Genomic DNA, 16517 nt, shown 5'->3' with positions numbered 1-16517 from the left:
GCAGTGACGTTAAACAGCTCTTCTAGTCGCACCTAGAGCCCGATTCTAAGATCAAAATCTTTGACATATGGGGGGGGGGACCCAGCACAGGGCTAGTCCGCCCCGCATGTTAAGACCTACCCCTCTCGCAAGCGGCTGGCTACCTGGCATGTTTTGGGTCACAGTGGTTGCGCGCGATATCACACAGCCGCCGCGGCCCGCCCCAGCAACGGTCCGAACATGCCTGCGTTCAGGCCCGGCGCTAGCCACTCAGCAACGGGATGCAGTGCAGGGAAGTGCCAGGAAGGGGAGGCACTCTTCCCGCTCTGCATTCCTATGCTGCGCCGCCCTGTCCCCCCTGCTGCTGCACCTCTCACACTTTATGACAGGCAGAGGCGCCGGCGGCACGAAGTCTCCTCTCCCCCTCCCTCCCTTGTGGCAGTGCACGGACCTAAAAAGAGGCAGGGCTACATGGGAACAAGGGGCGGGGCTACACGGGTCCAGGCTGCAGCAGGAGGATGAGCTGATACAGCTCCGGCCAGCCAGACATCCTTAGGTAAGTGTCTGGAAAGACAGTGTGTGTGTGTGTGTGTGTGTGTGTGTGTGTGTGTGTGTGTACTGTATATGTGTGGCTGTGTATGTGTGTAATGTATGTGCATGTGTATGTGGTGTGTATATCTGTGTGAGTAAGTGTGACTGCGGCATAATTGGTTCAAACGTCACTGGTACAGGGGGCGCTACGTGTGCAAGTGTCACTGGTACAGGGGGCGTTACGTGTGCAAGCGTCACTGGTACAGGGGGCGTTACGTGTGCAAGCGTCACTGGTACAGGGGGCGTTACGTGTGCAAGCGTCACTGGTACAGGGGGCGTTACGTGTGCAAGCGTCACTGGTACAGGGGGCGTTACGTGTGCAAGCGTCACTGGTACAGGGGGCGTTACGTGTGCAAGCGTCACTGGTACAGGGGGCGTTACGTGTGCAAGCGTCACTGGTACAGGGGGCGTTACGTGTGCAAGTGTCACTGGTACAGGGGGCGTTACGTGTGCAAGCGTCACTGGTACAGGGGGGGCGTTACGTGTGCAAGCGTCACTGGTACAGGGGTGGCGTTACGTGTGCAAGCGTCACTGGAACAGGGGGCGTTACGTGTGCTAGCGTCACTGGAACAGGGGGCGTTACGTGTGCTAGCGTCACTGGTACAAGGGGCGTTACGTGTGCAAGCGTCACTGGTACAAGGGGCGTTACGTGTGCAAGCGTCACTGGTACAAGGGGCGTTACGTGTGCAAGCGTCACTGGTACAAGGGGCGTTACGTGTGCAAGTGTCACTGGTACAGGGGGCGTTACGTGTGCAAGCGTCACTGGTACAGGGGGCGTTACGTGTGCAAGCGTCACTGGTACAGGGGTGGCGTTACGTGTGCAAGCGTCACTGGAACAGGGGGCGTTACGTGTGCTAGCGTCACTGGTACAGGGGTGGCGTTACGTGTGCAAGCGTCACTGGTACAAGGGGCGTTACGTGTGCAAGCGTCACTGGTACAAGGGGCGTTACGTGTGCAAGCGTCACTGGTACAAGGGGCGTTACGTGTGCAAGCGTCACTGGTACAAGGGGCGTTACGTGTGCAAGTGTCACTGGTACAGGGGGCGTTACGTGTGCAAGTGTCACTGGTACAGGGGGCGTTACGTGTGCAAGCGTCACTGGTACAGGGGGCGTTACATGTGTAAGCGTCACTGGTACAAGGGGCGTTACGTGTGCAAGCGTCACTGGTACAAGGGGCGTTACGTGTGCAAGCGTCACTGGTACAAGGGGCGTTACGTGTGCAAGCGTCACTGGTACAGGAGGCGTTACGTGTGTAAGCGTCACTGGTACAGGAGGCGTTACGTGTGCAAGCGTCACTGGTACAGGAGGCGTTACGTGTGTAAGCGTCACTGGTACAGTGAGCGTTACATGTGCAAGCCCCCTGTGACACTAACACACATAACGCCCCCTGTACCAGTGACTGGTACAGGGGTCATTGTGTCTAAAGGCCCGTACACACTGGCCGATATATCGGCCATTCTCTTTAACGGCCGATATATCGCGGGTCCGTCGGCCAGTGTGTACGGTCGATACGTCTGTGAACTCCGTCATTCACAGACGTATCGCGTTGGCCCCGCAGCACAGCCGACGGGCAATATATCTACCGCTATATTGGCGCGTCGCTGTGTGTGTACGGCGGTCGGCCGACAGCCCGTACACATGCTGCGGCGGCCGGCGGTGATCGACAGCTGAACTGGGCGGACGTGTGTACACGCCCCATCTAGTTCATGACGTCAGTCCCCGACGGATCGGGCAGTGTGTATGCTCTACACACTGCCCGATCCGTCCATAGATACGTGTGTAAGCGTCCGTACATATTACTACGTGTGTAAGCGTCCCTGGTACAGGGGGCGTTACGTGTGTAAGCGGCACTGGTACAGGGGGCAATACGTGCGCTGTCCCTTTGTAAAGTATGGGAGGGCGCAAATTTATAGTTTGCACCGGCCTAGCCTGTGTTGTCCGAACCGCGCCCCCCCCCGGTGGCATTGAAATACAGCTGGCACACCCTCTCCCGCCCCGCAACTGCCTGTTAATCTGGCAGAGGCGATCGCAGCAGCTTTCGCATCTCGCTGTGTGCAACATGCGCAGTGCACCGCTGCGCGTGCGCACAACACAAAGGGCTTCAGGCTGCAATCGCTGCCGTTGCATCGCCCGGGCCTGAATTAGGCCCCTAATCGTGAGCCCGTTTACTAATGCCTGGTGTCTTTTTGTACATTTTTTCCCTGAAAATTTATCTTATACTCCTTTTCCACTGCAACCCGGGAAATTGACGGGTCTATTAACCTGGCAATTTCCCGGGTGTCAGCTCTCTGACCCTGATTGGGAGCAGGGTCGGGGGACCTGTGAGTTAGTCCCATATAGGTTACGTTTACACTGACCAAAATGCCGGGTAAATCTGGAATTTTTAAGTCAGCGGAAAACGAGTATTATTGGCATCACTAGGTTTTCCTGGGACACACTGTACCTCATTAACAGGAGCTGTCAAAGCACCCAGAAGCCAAATGTTTTGGGTTTTTTTTATTTGTTTTTTTAAGGCGAGTGTAACAGCTGAAGGTATACATAGCATCGGCCTGTCAGCACACAACTGTGTATCTTACTAATGTAAATATTCACAGAATAATGTAGAATTTTCCTGTTGCATGTTTTTTTTCTAGTTTCTTTATATGGCTTCTTGTTCTTGCACAATTTAGTTTTTGAACAAAGTCACTGTTTTAGCTCTGTCCTATTAACTGCATCATTTACACCACAACCACTCACCCATCTTATTTGTGTATTTGCACACATTACCCACACATGATGACCTGCAGGCTATTATAAAGGAAGCACCGGACATCAATGTGGTTGTTGAAGAAGTAAAAAAGGAAGAAGACAAGCACCTACTGTATGGGCAGTCTCTGAGGGTAGACATACTGTACATGTTCAGCATATATAATAAATAGCAATAGAAAATACTGAGCTGTCCCCTCTAGGTCAATCGCCAGCTTTATCAGACAAAGCAAAGCTGGAGAACCACATCTCACCTGACTCTGGTCATACTGTAAGTATGCATTCTGAAGACTGAGGGGAAAGGGGCTAAGAGCTAGAAAACTGAACTTGGATAGAGACTTTCCACAGGTGTAGCTGCTGTACCCCACAGTACTGATACAGTTCTTGTTAATGTACTAATCTTGGCATCATGCACGAGCTCCACCCATCTTGTAGCGATTACGTGATCTAATCACACTCTGCTTTGCCTGCACTGTCACAGCGTGCTAACCCTTTCCTTCCTCATCACATGGATATGGATGAAATACACTGTGAAAGTGGCGCAACTGGATACCTGTTCCACTGTCCAAAGTGTCACTTCAGAGTGACAAGTACCAAAACAAATGATTAGACTGCCAAATGAAGGAACAGGTGCAGAACAGCATTTGCTTATGTAAACTTCCTTCCAATCACCTTTTAGAGAATGAAAACACAAGTCTGTAATGAATACACGTAATCGGCATCCAAATAAAAAAAATAAAACCCACATATTCAGTGTGCACCAGCAGCGATTCTGCTGCAAAATGGTGTCTTAATTATACATTGCACAGACTGAAGTAATGACTGGCATTCCCCACCTAAATGATTACAGCCTTTCACAGGAGTAAATCAGTCAATAATCATTCACTCTAGAGACAGGTGTACAGAATTACTAGTCCTTGCTATACTTGCTGTACACTCTTCTGAGCATGGGATACTGTTCACAAAAGCCAACAATTGCCATCACTCGCACACAGAAAAAAAGGAACATTTCTTTGAAAAGGTAATCTGTACATACAGGATGCAAATGACAAAATGATCAACAGAGTATCAGTCTGGACATCAACATTAGGTCTTAAACACTTAATGGTTACAAATGGCATCTTACAGGCCCAACTGTGGATGCTTATTGATCCAGGTGTGGCATGCACGTGGCTGGACCAGAACATACCTTAATGGGTTCCGGGAATGAAGTATGCCCATCAGGACTTGTTGGGGTCTGGCATTCCGTGTCTCCTAAATAAAAGATGTCCTCATCTTCAAGTATGCGGTCAAGAAAGCTGATGGCCTCCTCTTCCTCCTCCATTCCTGGTAAGGCAGTTGTTGGATTGCTCTCCATAAAGTTCTGATGCCAATTTTACCAAGCCAATAGGACATGCAAGTACATGTCATGCTTTCTGGACGTACATCTTCCTCAACAATCCTAAACCTGTGAGGACCAGGCAAAATATTTCCCCAAACTGCCAAGGCCCTACTAAAAACCAAGAGGACTATTTACCCATCATCTCTTCTCTGTGTTTCTAGTCTCCCACTGCTGATGAAATTTCACTTCTACTCTCCGCAAGATGAAAGGCGGGGGAGACGGGGAATTTGACACTTCCTCAAAATCTCTTCCTTTTTTTAATCCTCCTTTGCCTCCTTTAGTTAACCCTACACAGCACAAGCATTGCTTTTACTACCCTGCCAGTGCACAAAGTGCAGGCCCTTCATGAGAGATCAGCCTGTCTTCCCCATTGAACTTTCCCTGCTGTGTTTGAACTGGCTTCTCAGCACACACAGGAAATGCTGTCTTGTTGGGCAGGCCTTCAGAGGAGGGGCGGCTGCTGCTCCTTCTCCACAGTAACCCCTGACGTCCCATACACCATTAGGAAGGGAAACTGAAGATGGTTCTGAGATTTATCCTGCATGAAGGACAAGCACAATCTGCCATAATCTATCAAATCACCCCTTCAGATAGGCCGAGAGGAAGCAGCACATGCTGGCCATGCCAGTGTTCTGACACTGTATCACATACTGTTTATTCCAGTGTACCACAGCTACTGTGCATAACATACAGTTTATTCCAGAGTCCCTATTATGTATCACATACTGGGGCAGATGTACTAAGCCTTGGAGAGTGATAAAGCGGGGAGAGGTAAAGTACCAACCAATCAGCTCCTAGCTGCTATTTTTCAAACACAGCCTAGAACATGGCAGTTAGAAGCTGATTGGCTGGTACTTTATCACTCTGCCAAGCTTAGTAAATCTCCCCCATTGTCTATTCCAGCATCCCTGTGTCATTATGTATTACATAGGACACCCGTCGCATTTTATGGTGGCAGAATCTTGCTCAAAAGTGCTCGCTACTCCATATGGTAGTGAGCTCTTTTGAGCGAAAAGAATGCGAATTGGGCTGGGCAAAGGATGTGAATTGGGCTGTTGTTGGAGGTATTTAGACGCCAGGGCGACAGCAATTCGCCCACAATTGAATTCCCCCCTTAGTATCACATACTTTCTATTCCAGTGTCATTATGCAGTTGACTGAATAAGCCTCAAAGCAGCTCAACCACTGATTCAGTGGTGCACACAATGCAAATGTTTGCGTAGTTGAGAGATTTGCTGCTGGACGTGTGCATAAAGTGTAGGAAGCCCTTTGTGCGCATGCGCGTATCACTGTGTCCGATGGTGTATGCATTTGCTATGCCATCTACGATCCATGGACTTTTTAGAGTGGAAACTGGGAGGTGACCTAAAGTGATCTCAAAAAGATGGAGTTGTTATGGGCGTGTTTTGACATGTGACTGGAATCTCTTATAAGGGAGGCAGTGCGCCAGGCAGGGGCTTGCTTGAGAACTCGATGTTGCAACGAATGGTGCGTTGATGGTGGAGTGATCGGATCCACCAGCGCATCTGACCATTGCTCTGACATGCAAAGTGGGCGTTGCAATGTTTGCTTAGCCCATTGCTCGGGAGTACACAAGAGGAATGCTCAAGGTGGCATTTGCATAATTTTGTACTTGCAAATCCATGAGAAATCACAGCCATACATGATTTGCATGCACTTCTAATTCAGGCCATATGTGCACACTTAGGGCCTAATTCAGATCTGTTCACTAGCTAGCTATTTTTTGCAGCGCTGCGAACAGATAGACGCCGCGTATAGGGGAGTGTATTTAAGCTTTGCAAGTGTGCAAACGCATGCGCAGCTGCCCTGTACAAAAACCGCTTGTGCAGTTTCTGAATAGCTCTGACCTTACTCAACCGCTGCGATCATTTCAGTATATTCAAGCCCGGATTTGACGTTAGACACCCGCCCTGCAAACGCTTTGATACGCCTGCGTTTTTCCAACCACTCCCAGAAAACGGTCAGTTGCCACCCACAAACGCCCTCTTCCTGTCAATCTCCTTGCGAACAGCTGTGCGAATGGTTTCTTTGCTAGGACCAGTGCACAACAACGATCCGCTTTGTAACCGTACGGCGCGCCTGCGCATTGAGGTGCATGCGCATGCGCAGTAGTTACCGGATCGCTGCGCAGCGAAAAACGCTAGCAAGCGAACAGATCTGAATTAGGACCTTATACTGCACGTACGGTAGCCCCATAGGGCTTCATACAAAAATACACAAATTGAGGGCGAGATGCGAGTGAATTGACATGCTATTGAAGGTTTTCACCCCCCTTTGCCATGGAACATTGTGCAGCTTGATTTGGCCAAATGCTTCACATATTGCGTATTTCAGTGTTTAACAGATATTTAGCATGTGTTGGTAAGTATATGGCAAGTACTCACTGTAGTTTTAATATCTATCACAAGTACCCCCAAAATATACCTAGAAATCCCTTGGGCCAATTCAATTGTGGTGCACCTGCCCCGTCTGTCTGAAGGAATGGGTGTCTATCAGAGCTATTTATTACCAGTTATTTATATAGCGCACACATATTTCGCAGCGCTTTACAGAGAATTGGCCATTCACATCAGTCCCTGCCCCAGTGGAGCTTACAATCTATATTCCCTATCACATGTACACGCACATACATTCACCCTAGGGTTAATTTTGTTGGGAGCCAATTAACCTGCCAGTATATTTTTGGATTGTGGGAGGAAACCGGAGTACCCGGAGGAAACCCACGCAAGTACGGGGAGAATATACAAACTCCACACAGTTAGGGCCATGGTGGGAATTGAACCCATGACCTCAGTGCTGTGAGGCAGTAATGCTAACCATTACACCATTCGTACTGCCCTATTCAATTGTTGCTCTGAAAAACGCCCATGGCATACACATTTTTTTCTCACACACCCCAGAGTAGCGAGAAAAAAAATTGTTTTGAAGACCGTAGTTTGGGCGCCCAAACCTGGACTTCGGACTACCATTTAGGCTTTTTAGACTGGGTTAGCCAGGCAAAGAGCTGACAGATGCCTTAACCTTCATTGGGCGTCTGATTGGAGCAACAACTGAATAGTTCCAATAGACGCCCATTGCTAAAGACGCCCAGCAGGGGGTGCAAAAACAACTGAATCGGCCCCTTGTGTCTATAAAATGGACCATTCAAACAAATGCTGTTTGTTGTATTTTTTCACAACAAACTTGAAACCAAATCTGCATTTTCAGACGTTCATCACACCTGTGTGCAAAGACCCATTGTACAGAACATGCACATTGTCCTACTGTACAGAAATCAGTGATCTCTGCCAAAAACCTTGCAAGCTGGGGCGGCACTAAGAAGTAGGCAGGTGTCGGCAGTGTAATCTGGCTGGAGACATAACTTTTCAAGACTCTTGTATATATTGGGCCTTATTCAGAGATGGACACAGCCGCTGCGTTCGCATTCAGTGGCCGCGTCCATAGGGTCTGTGCACACGCACCGGCCATAGTGCATGTGTGCGACCTTTCACCATGCGATCGCATGATGATTGACAGGTGATGGGTGTCTGGGGGCAGAAACACGGCATTGGGGAGGGGGGAGATCGGGAAATGTAGGTGTATCATGGCCGCTTTCAGGGCCGGACAATGATGCTGCCTGCGTATAGTGCCAGTGCCGTGTGTGTGTGTAATATATATATATATATATATATATATATATATATAGCTGTGTGCAGCATCCATGAAGTTGATCCTGGGGAGTTCACTCCCAAAAAAAAAAACGTAGAAAATTCCACAAATAAGAAAAATAACGCAGGCTAAGGTGGGTATTCAACTAGACCCGGTAGGTGGTAGCCACTGTTTTTAATGCCCGGGACTATTCAATTGGAGACGTTTTTCTCGCCCGATAAATCGCCCTGTTATCGAGCATTAAAACATAGGTTCAAGAAATGTACCCCTGATTCTAAGTGTTAATGGTCTATTCATCTGGGATTTCTTTCCGGGTCTACTCAGACCAAAAAGAAATGGGCTAAAGTCAGGACTAATTGAATAGCACCAGGGGATGAATTAGGGGGGAAATAACTGTGGCTAATTAAATTCCCCCCTAAATGTGTTAATTATGCAAAAATCATATTAAGAATTCATATCATGTAAAATGTTTTATTTAGAAAAGTGCTACTAAAAAAAACAACAAACAAATCACATGTAATTTTGGAAGCACTAAGCTAATCCACAGACAGTGTGAAGACAAGACGATTTTTTTCTGCAGCCACAAGATTGTGTTTTCAATTACACAAATTAACAAAAATAATTATTGTCAGAAGTGTCAGGAGCGGACAGTTTCCGACTACTTGAAGAAAGTGTGACACCGTGCAGGGTGTTTTATAAGTAACTGCCACAAGACATCCACAGCATGCCAAAGGTCAGTATTTCTGTCTAGTAATAAGATATCAGGGGCCTGTCCCTGGATAATACAACAAGGAATTAAGAGAAAATTGCACACAAAGCCATTAATGGTTTGAAAAGGAGATTTTCAATTAAAAGAAAGGGTTACATTTTGGGTATGGATGCAGAATACAATATAATTTTGTTTGCAAACAGGACGTAAACTGCACTCGGAACTGCAATGTTGCACCCAAAATTAGGTAAATACAAGCGATACCAAATACAACCAGAACAAAATGGATAATTATTAGGACATAAGTAAATGTGATCAGACTGTAACCGCTATCTGCCTATGTGCGCGGCCACTTCCAACTGCACCAATAGCACAAAGTGCTGCTGAGGGACTAGGTTTGTGTGTACCAAGGATGTACAGTCAGGGGAGGCAAAGCCTCATCTGTCTTATCCCCATCATACAAAGTTCTGACTTGCATAATAGCAAAAAATATATTTTATAACTTAAAACATTTTCTATGTATTAATATAATCATTTTTATAGTTGGCAGATTTGCAGCTGCTCTCTTGAACTGCACGGATAGACAAGAGACGAGGCAGAAACAGCTTTGCCTCATCTCTGACAGTCACACTGCCTTAAAGCTGGGCGGCAGGGAGATACAGCAGCCAATGATACTGCAAAGAAAACCGCAAAGGGAGGTATGCCTCACTTTGTGAACAGGGGGTGATGGGTGGGGGCGTGACTTGATCTATGATGACCAATCCAGGTCCAGTAAGTCCAGGAGGAAGAGACGAGAGCCCTGCTGGTGTCAGCAGAATCCTGTCAGCAGCCTGCGGACAATGCCATGCTACCGATTGCCCACACTTTCACAACTAACACTCAGAGATAATGAGTACTGATTGCAGAGACCACTGAGAGGGAACGGTGCTTGCATTGCACCACTAGTACATGGACATTCGGAGGAAGATGGGAAGAAGTCCCGCCTTCATGAACCTCTATACAGTTCAACATCTGACAGCCTGAGGCAAAGTCACCGTGCACTGACTGTGGTAGCCTTTGCTTGGTATGGCTCGTTGGGTAGACACAACTTAGGTCAACAGTCATTAGGTCGACCATGGAAGGTCGACAGTCATTAGGTCGACAGGGACAACAGGTCAACATGGTCATTAAGTCAACATGTACTAGGTCCACAGGTCAAAAGGTCGACTTTTTAAAAAAACTTTTTTTGGCGTTGTTTTCTTCGTAAAAAGTGACGGGGAACCCCAATTAGTGCACCGTGACTCCTCGCGAGGGGGCGAAAGTGCCTCGCGAGGTTACCGTTCCAATCGTAGTCCACATGGATCGTTGAGTATGAAAAAATCCAAGAAATGAAATGGAAAAAAAGAATAAGAATTTACTTACCGATAATTCTATTTCTCGTAGTCCGTAGTGGATGCTGGGGACTCCGTCAGGACCATGGGGGATTAGCGGCTCTGCAGGAGACTGGGCACAAAAGTAAAAGCTTTAGGATCAGGTGGTGTGCACTGGCTCCTCCCCCTATGACCCTCCTCCAAGCCTCAGTTAGGATACTGTGCCCGGACGAGCGTACACAATAAGGAAGGATTTTGAATCCCGGGTAAGACTCATACCAGCCACACCAATCACACTGTACAACCTGTGATCTGAACCCAGTTAACAGCATGATAACAGCGGAGCCTCTGAAAAGATGGCTCACAACAATAATAACCCGATTTTTGTAACAATAACTATGTACAAGTATTGCAGACAATCCGCACTTGGGATGGTCGACCAGCATCCACTACGGACTACGAGAAATAGAATTATCGGTAAGTAAATTCTTATTTTCTCTGACGTCCTAAGTGGATGCTGGGGACTCCGTCAGGACCATGGGGATTATACCAAAGCTCCCAAACGGGCGGGAGAGTGCGGATGACTCTGCAGCACCGAGTGAGAGAACTCCAGGTCCTCCTCAGCCAGGGTGTGCCCCTGACCAAGTAGCAGCTCGGCAAAGTTGTAAAGCCGAGACCCCTCAGGCAGCCGCCCAAGATGAGCCCACCTTCCTTGTGGAATGGGCATTTACATATTTTGGCTGTGGCAGGCCTGCCACAGAATGTGCAAGCTGAATTGTACTACACATCCAACTAGCAATCGTCTGCTTAGAAGCAAGAGCACCCAGTTTGTTGGGTGCATACAGGATAACAGCAAGTCAGTTTTCCTGACTCCAGCCGTCCTGGAAACCTATATTTTCAGGGCCCTGACAACATCTAGCAACTTGGAGTCCTCCAAGTCCCTAGTAGCCGCAGGTATCACAATAAGCTGGTTCAGGTGAAACGCTGACACCACCTTAGGGAGAAACTGGGGACGAGTCCGCAGCTCTGTCCTGTCCGAATGGACAATCAGATATGGGCTTTTGTGAGACAAAGCCGCCAATTCTGACACTCGCCTGGCCGAGGCCAGGGCCAACATCATGGTCACTTTCCATGTGAAATATTTCAAATCCACAGATTTGAGCGGTTTAAACCAATGTGATTTGAGGAATCCCAGAACTACGTTGAGATCCCACAGTGCCACTGGAGGCACAAAAGGGGGTTGTATATGCAGTACTCCCTTGACAAACTTCTGGACTTCAGGAACTGAAGCCAATTCTTTCTGGAAGAAAATCGACAGGGCCAAAATTTGAACCTTAATGGACCCCAATTTGAGGCCCATAGACACTCCTGTTTGCAGGAAATGCAGGAATCGACCGAGTTGAAATTTCTTCGTGGGGCCTTCCTGGCCTCACACCACGCAACATATTTTTGCCACATGTGGTGATAATGTTGTGCGGTCACCTCCTTCCTGGCTTTGACCAGGGTAGGAATGACCTCTTCCGGAATGCCTTTTTCCCTTAGGATCCGGCGTTCAACCGCCATGCCATCAAACGCAGCCGCGGTAAGTCTTGGAACAGACATGGTACTTGCTGAAGCAAGTCCCTTCTTAGCGGCAGAGGCCATGAGTCCTCTGTGAGCATCTCTTGAAGTTCCGGGTACCAAGTCCTTCTTGGCCAATCCGGAGCCACGAGTATAGTTCTTACTCCTCTACGTCTTATAATTCTCAGTACCTTAGGTATGAGAAGCAGAGGAGGGAACACATACACCGACTGGTACACCCACGGTGTTACCAGAACGTCCACAGCTATTGCCTGAGGGTCTCTTGACCTGGCGCAATACCTGTCCAGTTTTTTGTTCAGGCGGGACGCCATCATGTCCACCTTTGGTCTTTCCCAACGGTTCACAATCATGTGGAAGACTTCCCGATGAAGTCCCCACTCTCCCGGGTGGAAGTCGTGCTGAGGAAGTCTGCTTCCCAGTTGTCCACTCCCGGAATGAACACTGCTGACAGTGCTAACACATGATTTTCCGCCCAGCGAAGAATCCTTGCAGTTTCTGCCATTGCCCTCCTGCTTCTTGTGCCGCCCAGTCTGTTTACGTGGGCGACTGCCGTGATGTTGTCCCACTGGATCAATACCGGCTGACCTTGAAGCAGAGGTCTTGCTAAGCTTAGAGCATTGTAAATTGCTCTTAGCTCCAGAATATTTATGTGGAGAGAAGTCTCCAGACTTGATCACACTCCCTGGAAATTTTTTCCTTGTGTGACTGCTCCCCAGCCGTTCAGGCTGGCATCCGTGGTCACCAGGACCCAGTCCTGAATGCCGAATCTGTGGCCCTTTAGTAGATGAGCACTCTGCAGCCACCACAGAAGAGACACCCTTGTCCTTGGAGACAGGGTTATCCGCTGATGCATCTGAAGATGCGATCCGGACCATTTTTCCAGCAGATCCCACTGAAAAGTTCTTGCGTGAAATCTGCCGAATGGAATCGCTTCGTAAGAAGCCACCATTTTTCCCAGGACCCTTGTGCAATGATGCACTGACACTTTTCCTGGTTTTAGGAGGTTCCTGACTAGCTCGGATAACTCCCTGGCTTTCTCCTCCGGGAGAAACACCTTTTTCTGGACTGTGTCCAGAATCATCCCTAGGAACAGCAGACGTGTCGTCGGAGACAGCTGCGATTTTGGAATATTTAGAATCCACCCGTGCTGTCGTAGAACTACTTGAGATAGTGCTACTCCGACCTCCAACTGTTCTCTGGACCTTGCCCTTATCAGGAGATCGTCCAAGTAAGGGATAATTAAGACGCCTTTTCTTTGAAGAAGAATCATCATTTCGGCCATTACCTTGGTAAAGACCCGGGGTGCCGTGGACAATCCAAACGGCAGCGTCTGAAACTGATAGTGACAGTTTTGTACCACGAACCTGAGGTACCCTTGGTGAGAAGGGCAAATTGGGACATGGAGGTAAGCATCCTTGATGTCCAGGGACACCATATAGTCCCCTTCTTCCTGGTTCGCTATCACTGCTCTGAGTGACTCCATCTTGATTTGAACCTTTGTATGTAAGTGTTCAAATATTTCAGATTTAGAATAGGTCTCACCGAGCCGTCTGGCTTCAGTACCACAATATAGTGTGGAATAATACCCCTTTCCTTGTTGTAGGAGGGGTACTTTGATTATCACCTGCTGGGAATACAGCTTGTGAATTGTTTCCAATACTGCCTCCCTGTCGGAGGGAGACGTTGGTAAAGCAGACTTCAGGAACCTGCGAGGGGGAGACGTCTCGAACTTCCAATCTGTACCCCTGGGATACTACTTGTAGGATCCAGGGGTCCACTTGCGAGTGAGCCCACTGCGCGCTGAAACTCTTGAGACGACCCCCCACCGCAGCTGAGTCCGCTTGTACGGCCCCAGCGTCATGCTGAGGACTTGGCAAAAGCGGTGGAGGGCTTCTGTTCCTGGGAATGGGCTGCCTGCTGCAGTCTTCTTCCCTTTCCTCTATCCCTGGGCAGATATGACTGGCCTTTTGCCTGCTTGCCCTTATGGGGACGAAAGGACTGAGGCTGAAAAGACGGTGTCTTTTTCTGCTGAGATGTGACTTGGGGTAAAAAAGGTGGATTTTCCAGCTGTTGCCGTGGCCACCAGGTCCGATGGACCGACCCCAAATAACTCCTCCCCTTTATACGGCAATACTTCCATGTGCCGTTTGGAATCTGCATCACCTGACCACTGTCGTGTCCATAAACATCTTCTGGCAGATATGGACATCGCACTTACTCTTGATGCCAGAGTGCAAATATCCCTCTGTGCATCTCGCATATATAGAAATGCATCCTTTAAATGCTCTATAGTTTTCAGTCAGGGAATCCGACCAAGCCACCCCAGCGCTGCACATCCAGGCTGAGGCGATCGCTGGTCGCAGTATAACACCAGTATGTGTGTATATACTTTTTAGGATATTTTCCAGCCTCCTATCAGCTGGCTCCTTGAGGGCGGCCGTATCTGGAGACGGTAACGCCACTTGTTTTGATAAGCGTGTGAGCGCCTTATCCACCCTAAGGGGTGTTTCCCAACGCGCCCTAACTTCTGGCGGGAAAGGGTATAACGCCAATAATTTTCTATCGGGGAAAACCCACGCATCATCACACACTTCATTTAATTTATCTGATTCAGGAAAAACTACAGGTAGTTTTTTCACACCCCACATAATACCCTCTTTTGTGGTACTTGTAGTATCAGAAATATGTAACACCTCCTTCATTGCCCTTAACATGTAACCTGTGGCCCAAATGGAAAATACGTTTGTTTCTTCACCGTCGACACTGGAGTCAGTGTCCGTGTCTGTGTCGACCGACTGAGGTAAATGGGCGTTTTAAAGCCCCTGACGGTGTTTGAGACGCCTGGACAGGTACTAATTGGTTTGCCGGCCGTCTCATGTCGTCAACCGACCTTGCAGCGTGTTGACATTATCACGTAATTCCCTAAATAAGCCATCCATTCCGGTGTCGACTCCCTAGAGAGTGACATCACCATTACAGGCAATTGCTCCGCCTCCTCACCAACATCGTCCTCCTACATGTCGACACACACGTACCGACACACAGCACACACACAGGGAATGCTCTGATAGAGGACAGGACCCCACTAGCCCTTTGGGGAGACAGAGGGAGAGTTTGCCAGCACACACCAAAACGCTATAATTATACAGGGACAACCTTTATATAAGTGTTTTTCCCTTATAGCATCTTAATATATATAATCATATCGCCAAATAAGTGCCCCCCCTCTCTGTTTTAACCCTGTTTCTGTAGTGCAGTGCAGGGGAGAGCCTGGGAGCCTTCCCACCAGCATTTCTGTGAGGGAAAATGGCGCTGTGTGCTGAGGAGAATAGGCTCCGCCCCCTTTTCGGCGGGCTTCTTCTCCCGTTTTTCTGAGACCTGGCAGGGGTTAAATACATCCATATAGCCCCAGGGGCTATATGTGATGTATCTTTTAGCCAGTATAGGTATTTCATTGCTGCCCAGGGCGCCCCCCCCAGCGCCCTGCACCCTCAGTGACCGCTGGTGTGAAGTGTGCTGACAACAATGGCGCACAGCTGCAGTGCTGTGCGCTACCTCATGAAGACTGAAAAGTCTTCTGCCGCCGGTTTCTGGACCTCTTCACTCTTCGGCATCTGCAAGGGGGTCGGCGGCGCGGCTCTGGGACCGGACTCCATGGCTGGGCCTGTGTTCGATCCCTCTGGAGCTAATGGTGTCCAGTAGCCTAAGAAGCCAATCCATCCTGCACGCAGGAGAGTTCACTTCTTCTCCCCTAAGTCCCTCGTAGCAGTGAGCCTGTTGCCAGCAGGACTCACTGAAAATAAAAAACCTAACAAAACTTTTACTCTAAGCAGCTCTTTAGGAGAGCCACCTAGATTGCACCCTTCTCGTCCGGGCACAAAAATCTAACTGAGGCTTGGAGGAGGGTCATAGGGGGAGGAGCCAGTGCACACCACCTGATCCTAAAGCTTTTACTTTTGTGCCCTGTCTCCTGCGGAGCCGCTAATCCCCCATGGTCCTGACGGAGTCCCCAGCATCCACTTAGGACGTCAGAGAAAAGTGAAAAACTCATGTCGACCTTTTAATCTAGTACATGTCGACTTAATGACCATGTCAACCTATTGGCCATGTCGACCTTATGCATGTCAACCTTCAGTGGTCGACCTAATCTGTGTCAACCTAACGATCGTATCCCCCTTTGCTAAGGGGCTGTGTACCCACCGCACTATTATTGCATGGATACCGGGAGGAGCATAATAAGAGGTCCCGTTCATACAGATGAGAGATCAGCTTTCCTTCACTCCAGGCTCCTCTATTTATCATCATCGGGAGATGCAGTTAAGATGCCGGCTGTCAGGAGTCAGAATACAGGTGCCCGCCAGAATGCAGACGCCGAAATCCAGACAGGATCAGGAGACAGACGCTGGCATCCTGGCCGCAAGTATAGCGGGCTGGTTTGGGGGAGAGGGGGGAGTTAGATTTAGGCTCCACCCAGGGGAGGGGTGGGTAGGTTAGGGTTAGGCTGCGTGGAAGGT

At 48.8% G+C, this 16517-nt stretch overlaps 1 protein-coding gene across 6 annotated transcripts in view; it reads right to left on the bottom strand.

Moving 5' to 3' along the window:
• ABR (ABR activator of RhoGEF and GTPase) overlaps window positions 1-16517 on the bottom strand; it is a 725529-nt gene that overhangs the window by 286788 nt on the left and 422224 nt on the right. Inside the window, exon 1 of one of the 6 annotated variants that reach the window (XM_063955973.1) lies at window positions 4504-5100. The exons of the other annotated variants lie outside the window; for them this stretch is intronic. Within the exon in view, the coding sequence (XP_063812043.1) occupies window positions 4504-4671 (168 nt within the window). The 5' untranslated portion in view covers window positions 4672-5100. Of the gene's footprint in view, window positions 1-4503; window positions 5101-16517 lie in introns of those variants that run through there. 6 annotated transcript variants of the gene reach the window in all.

The sequence above is a fragment of the Pseudophryne corroboree genome, chromosome 2, assembly GCF_028390025.1.
Source record: "Pseudophryne corroboree isolate aPseCor3 chromosome 2, aPseCor3.hap2, whole genome shotgun sequence".
In the NCBI taxonomy this organism is placed as follows: Eukaryota; Metazoa; Chordata; class Amphibia; order Anura; family Myobatrachidae; genus Pseudophryne; species Pseudophryne corroboree.
Note: the sequence above shows the minus strand (reverse complement) of the source record. Positions and strands in the feature narration are given on the sequence as shown.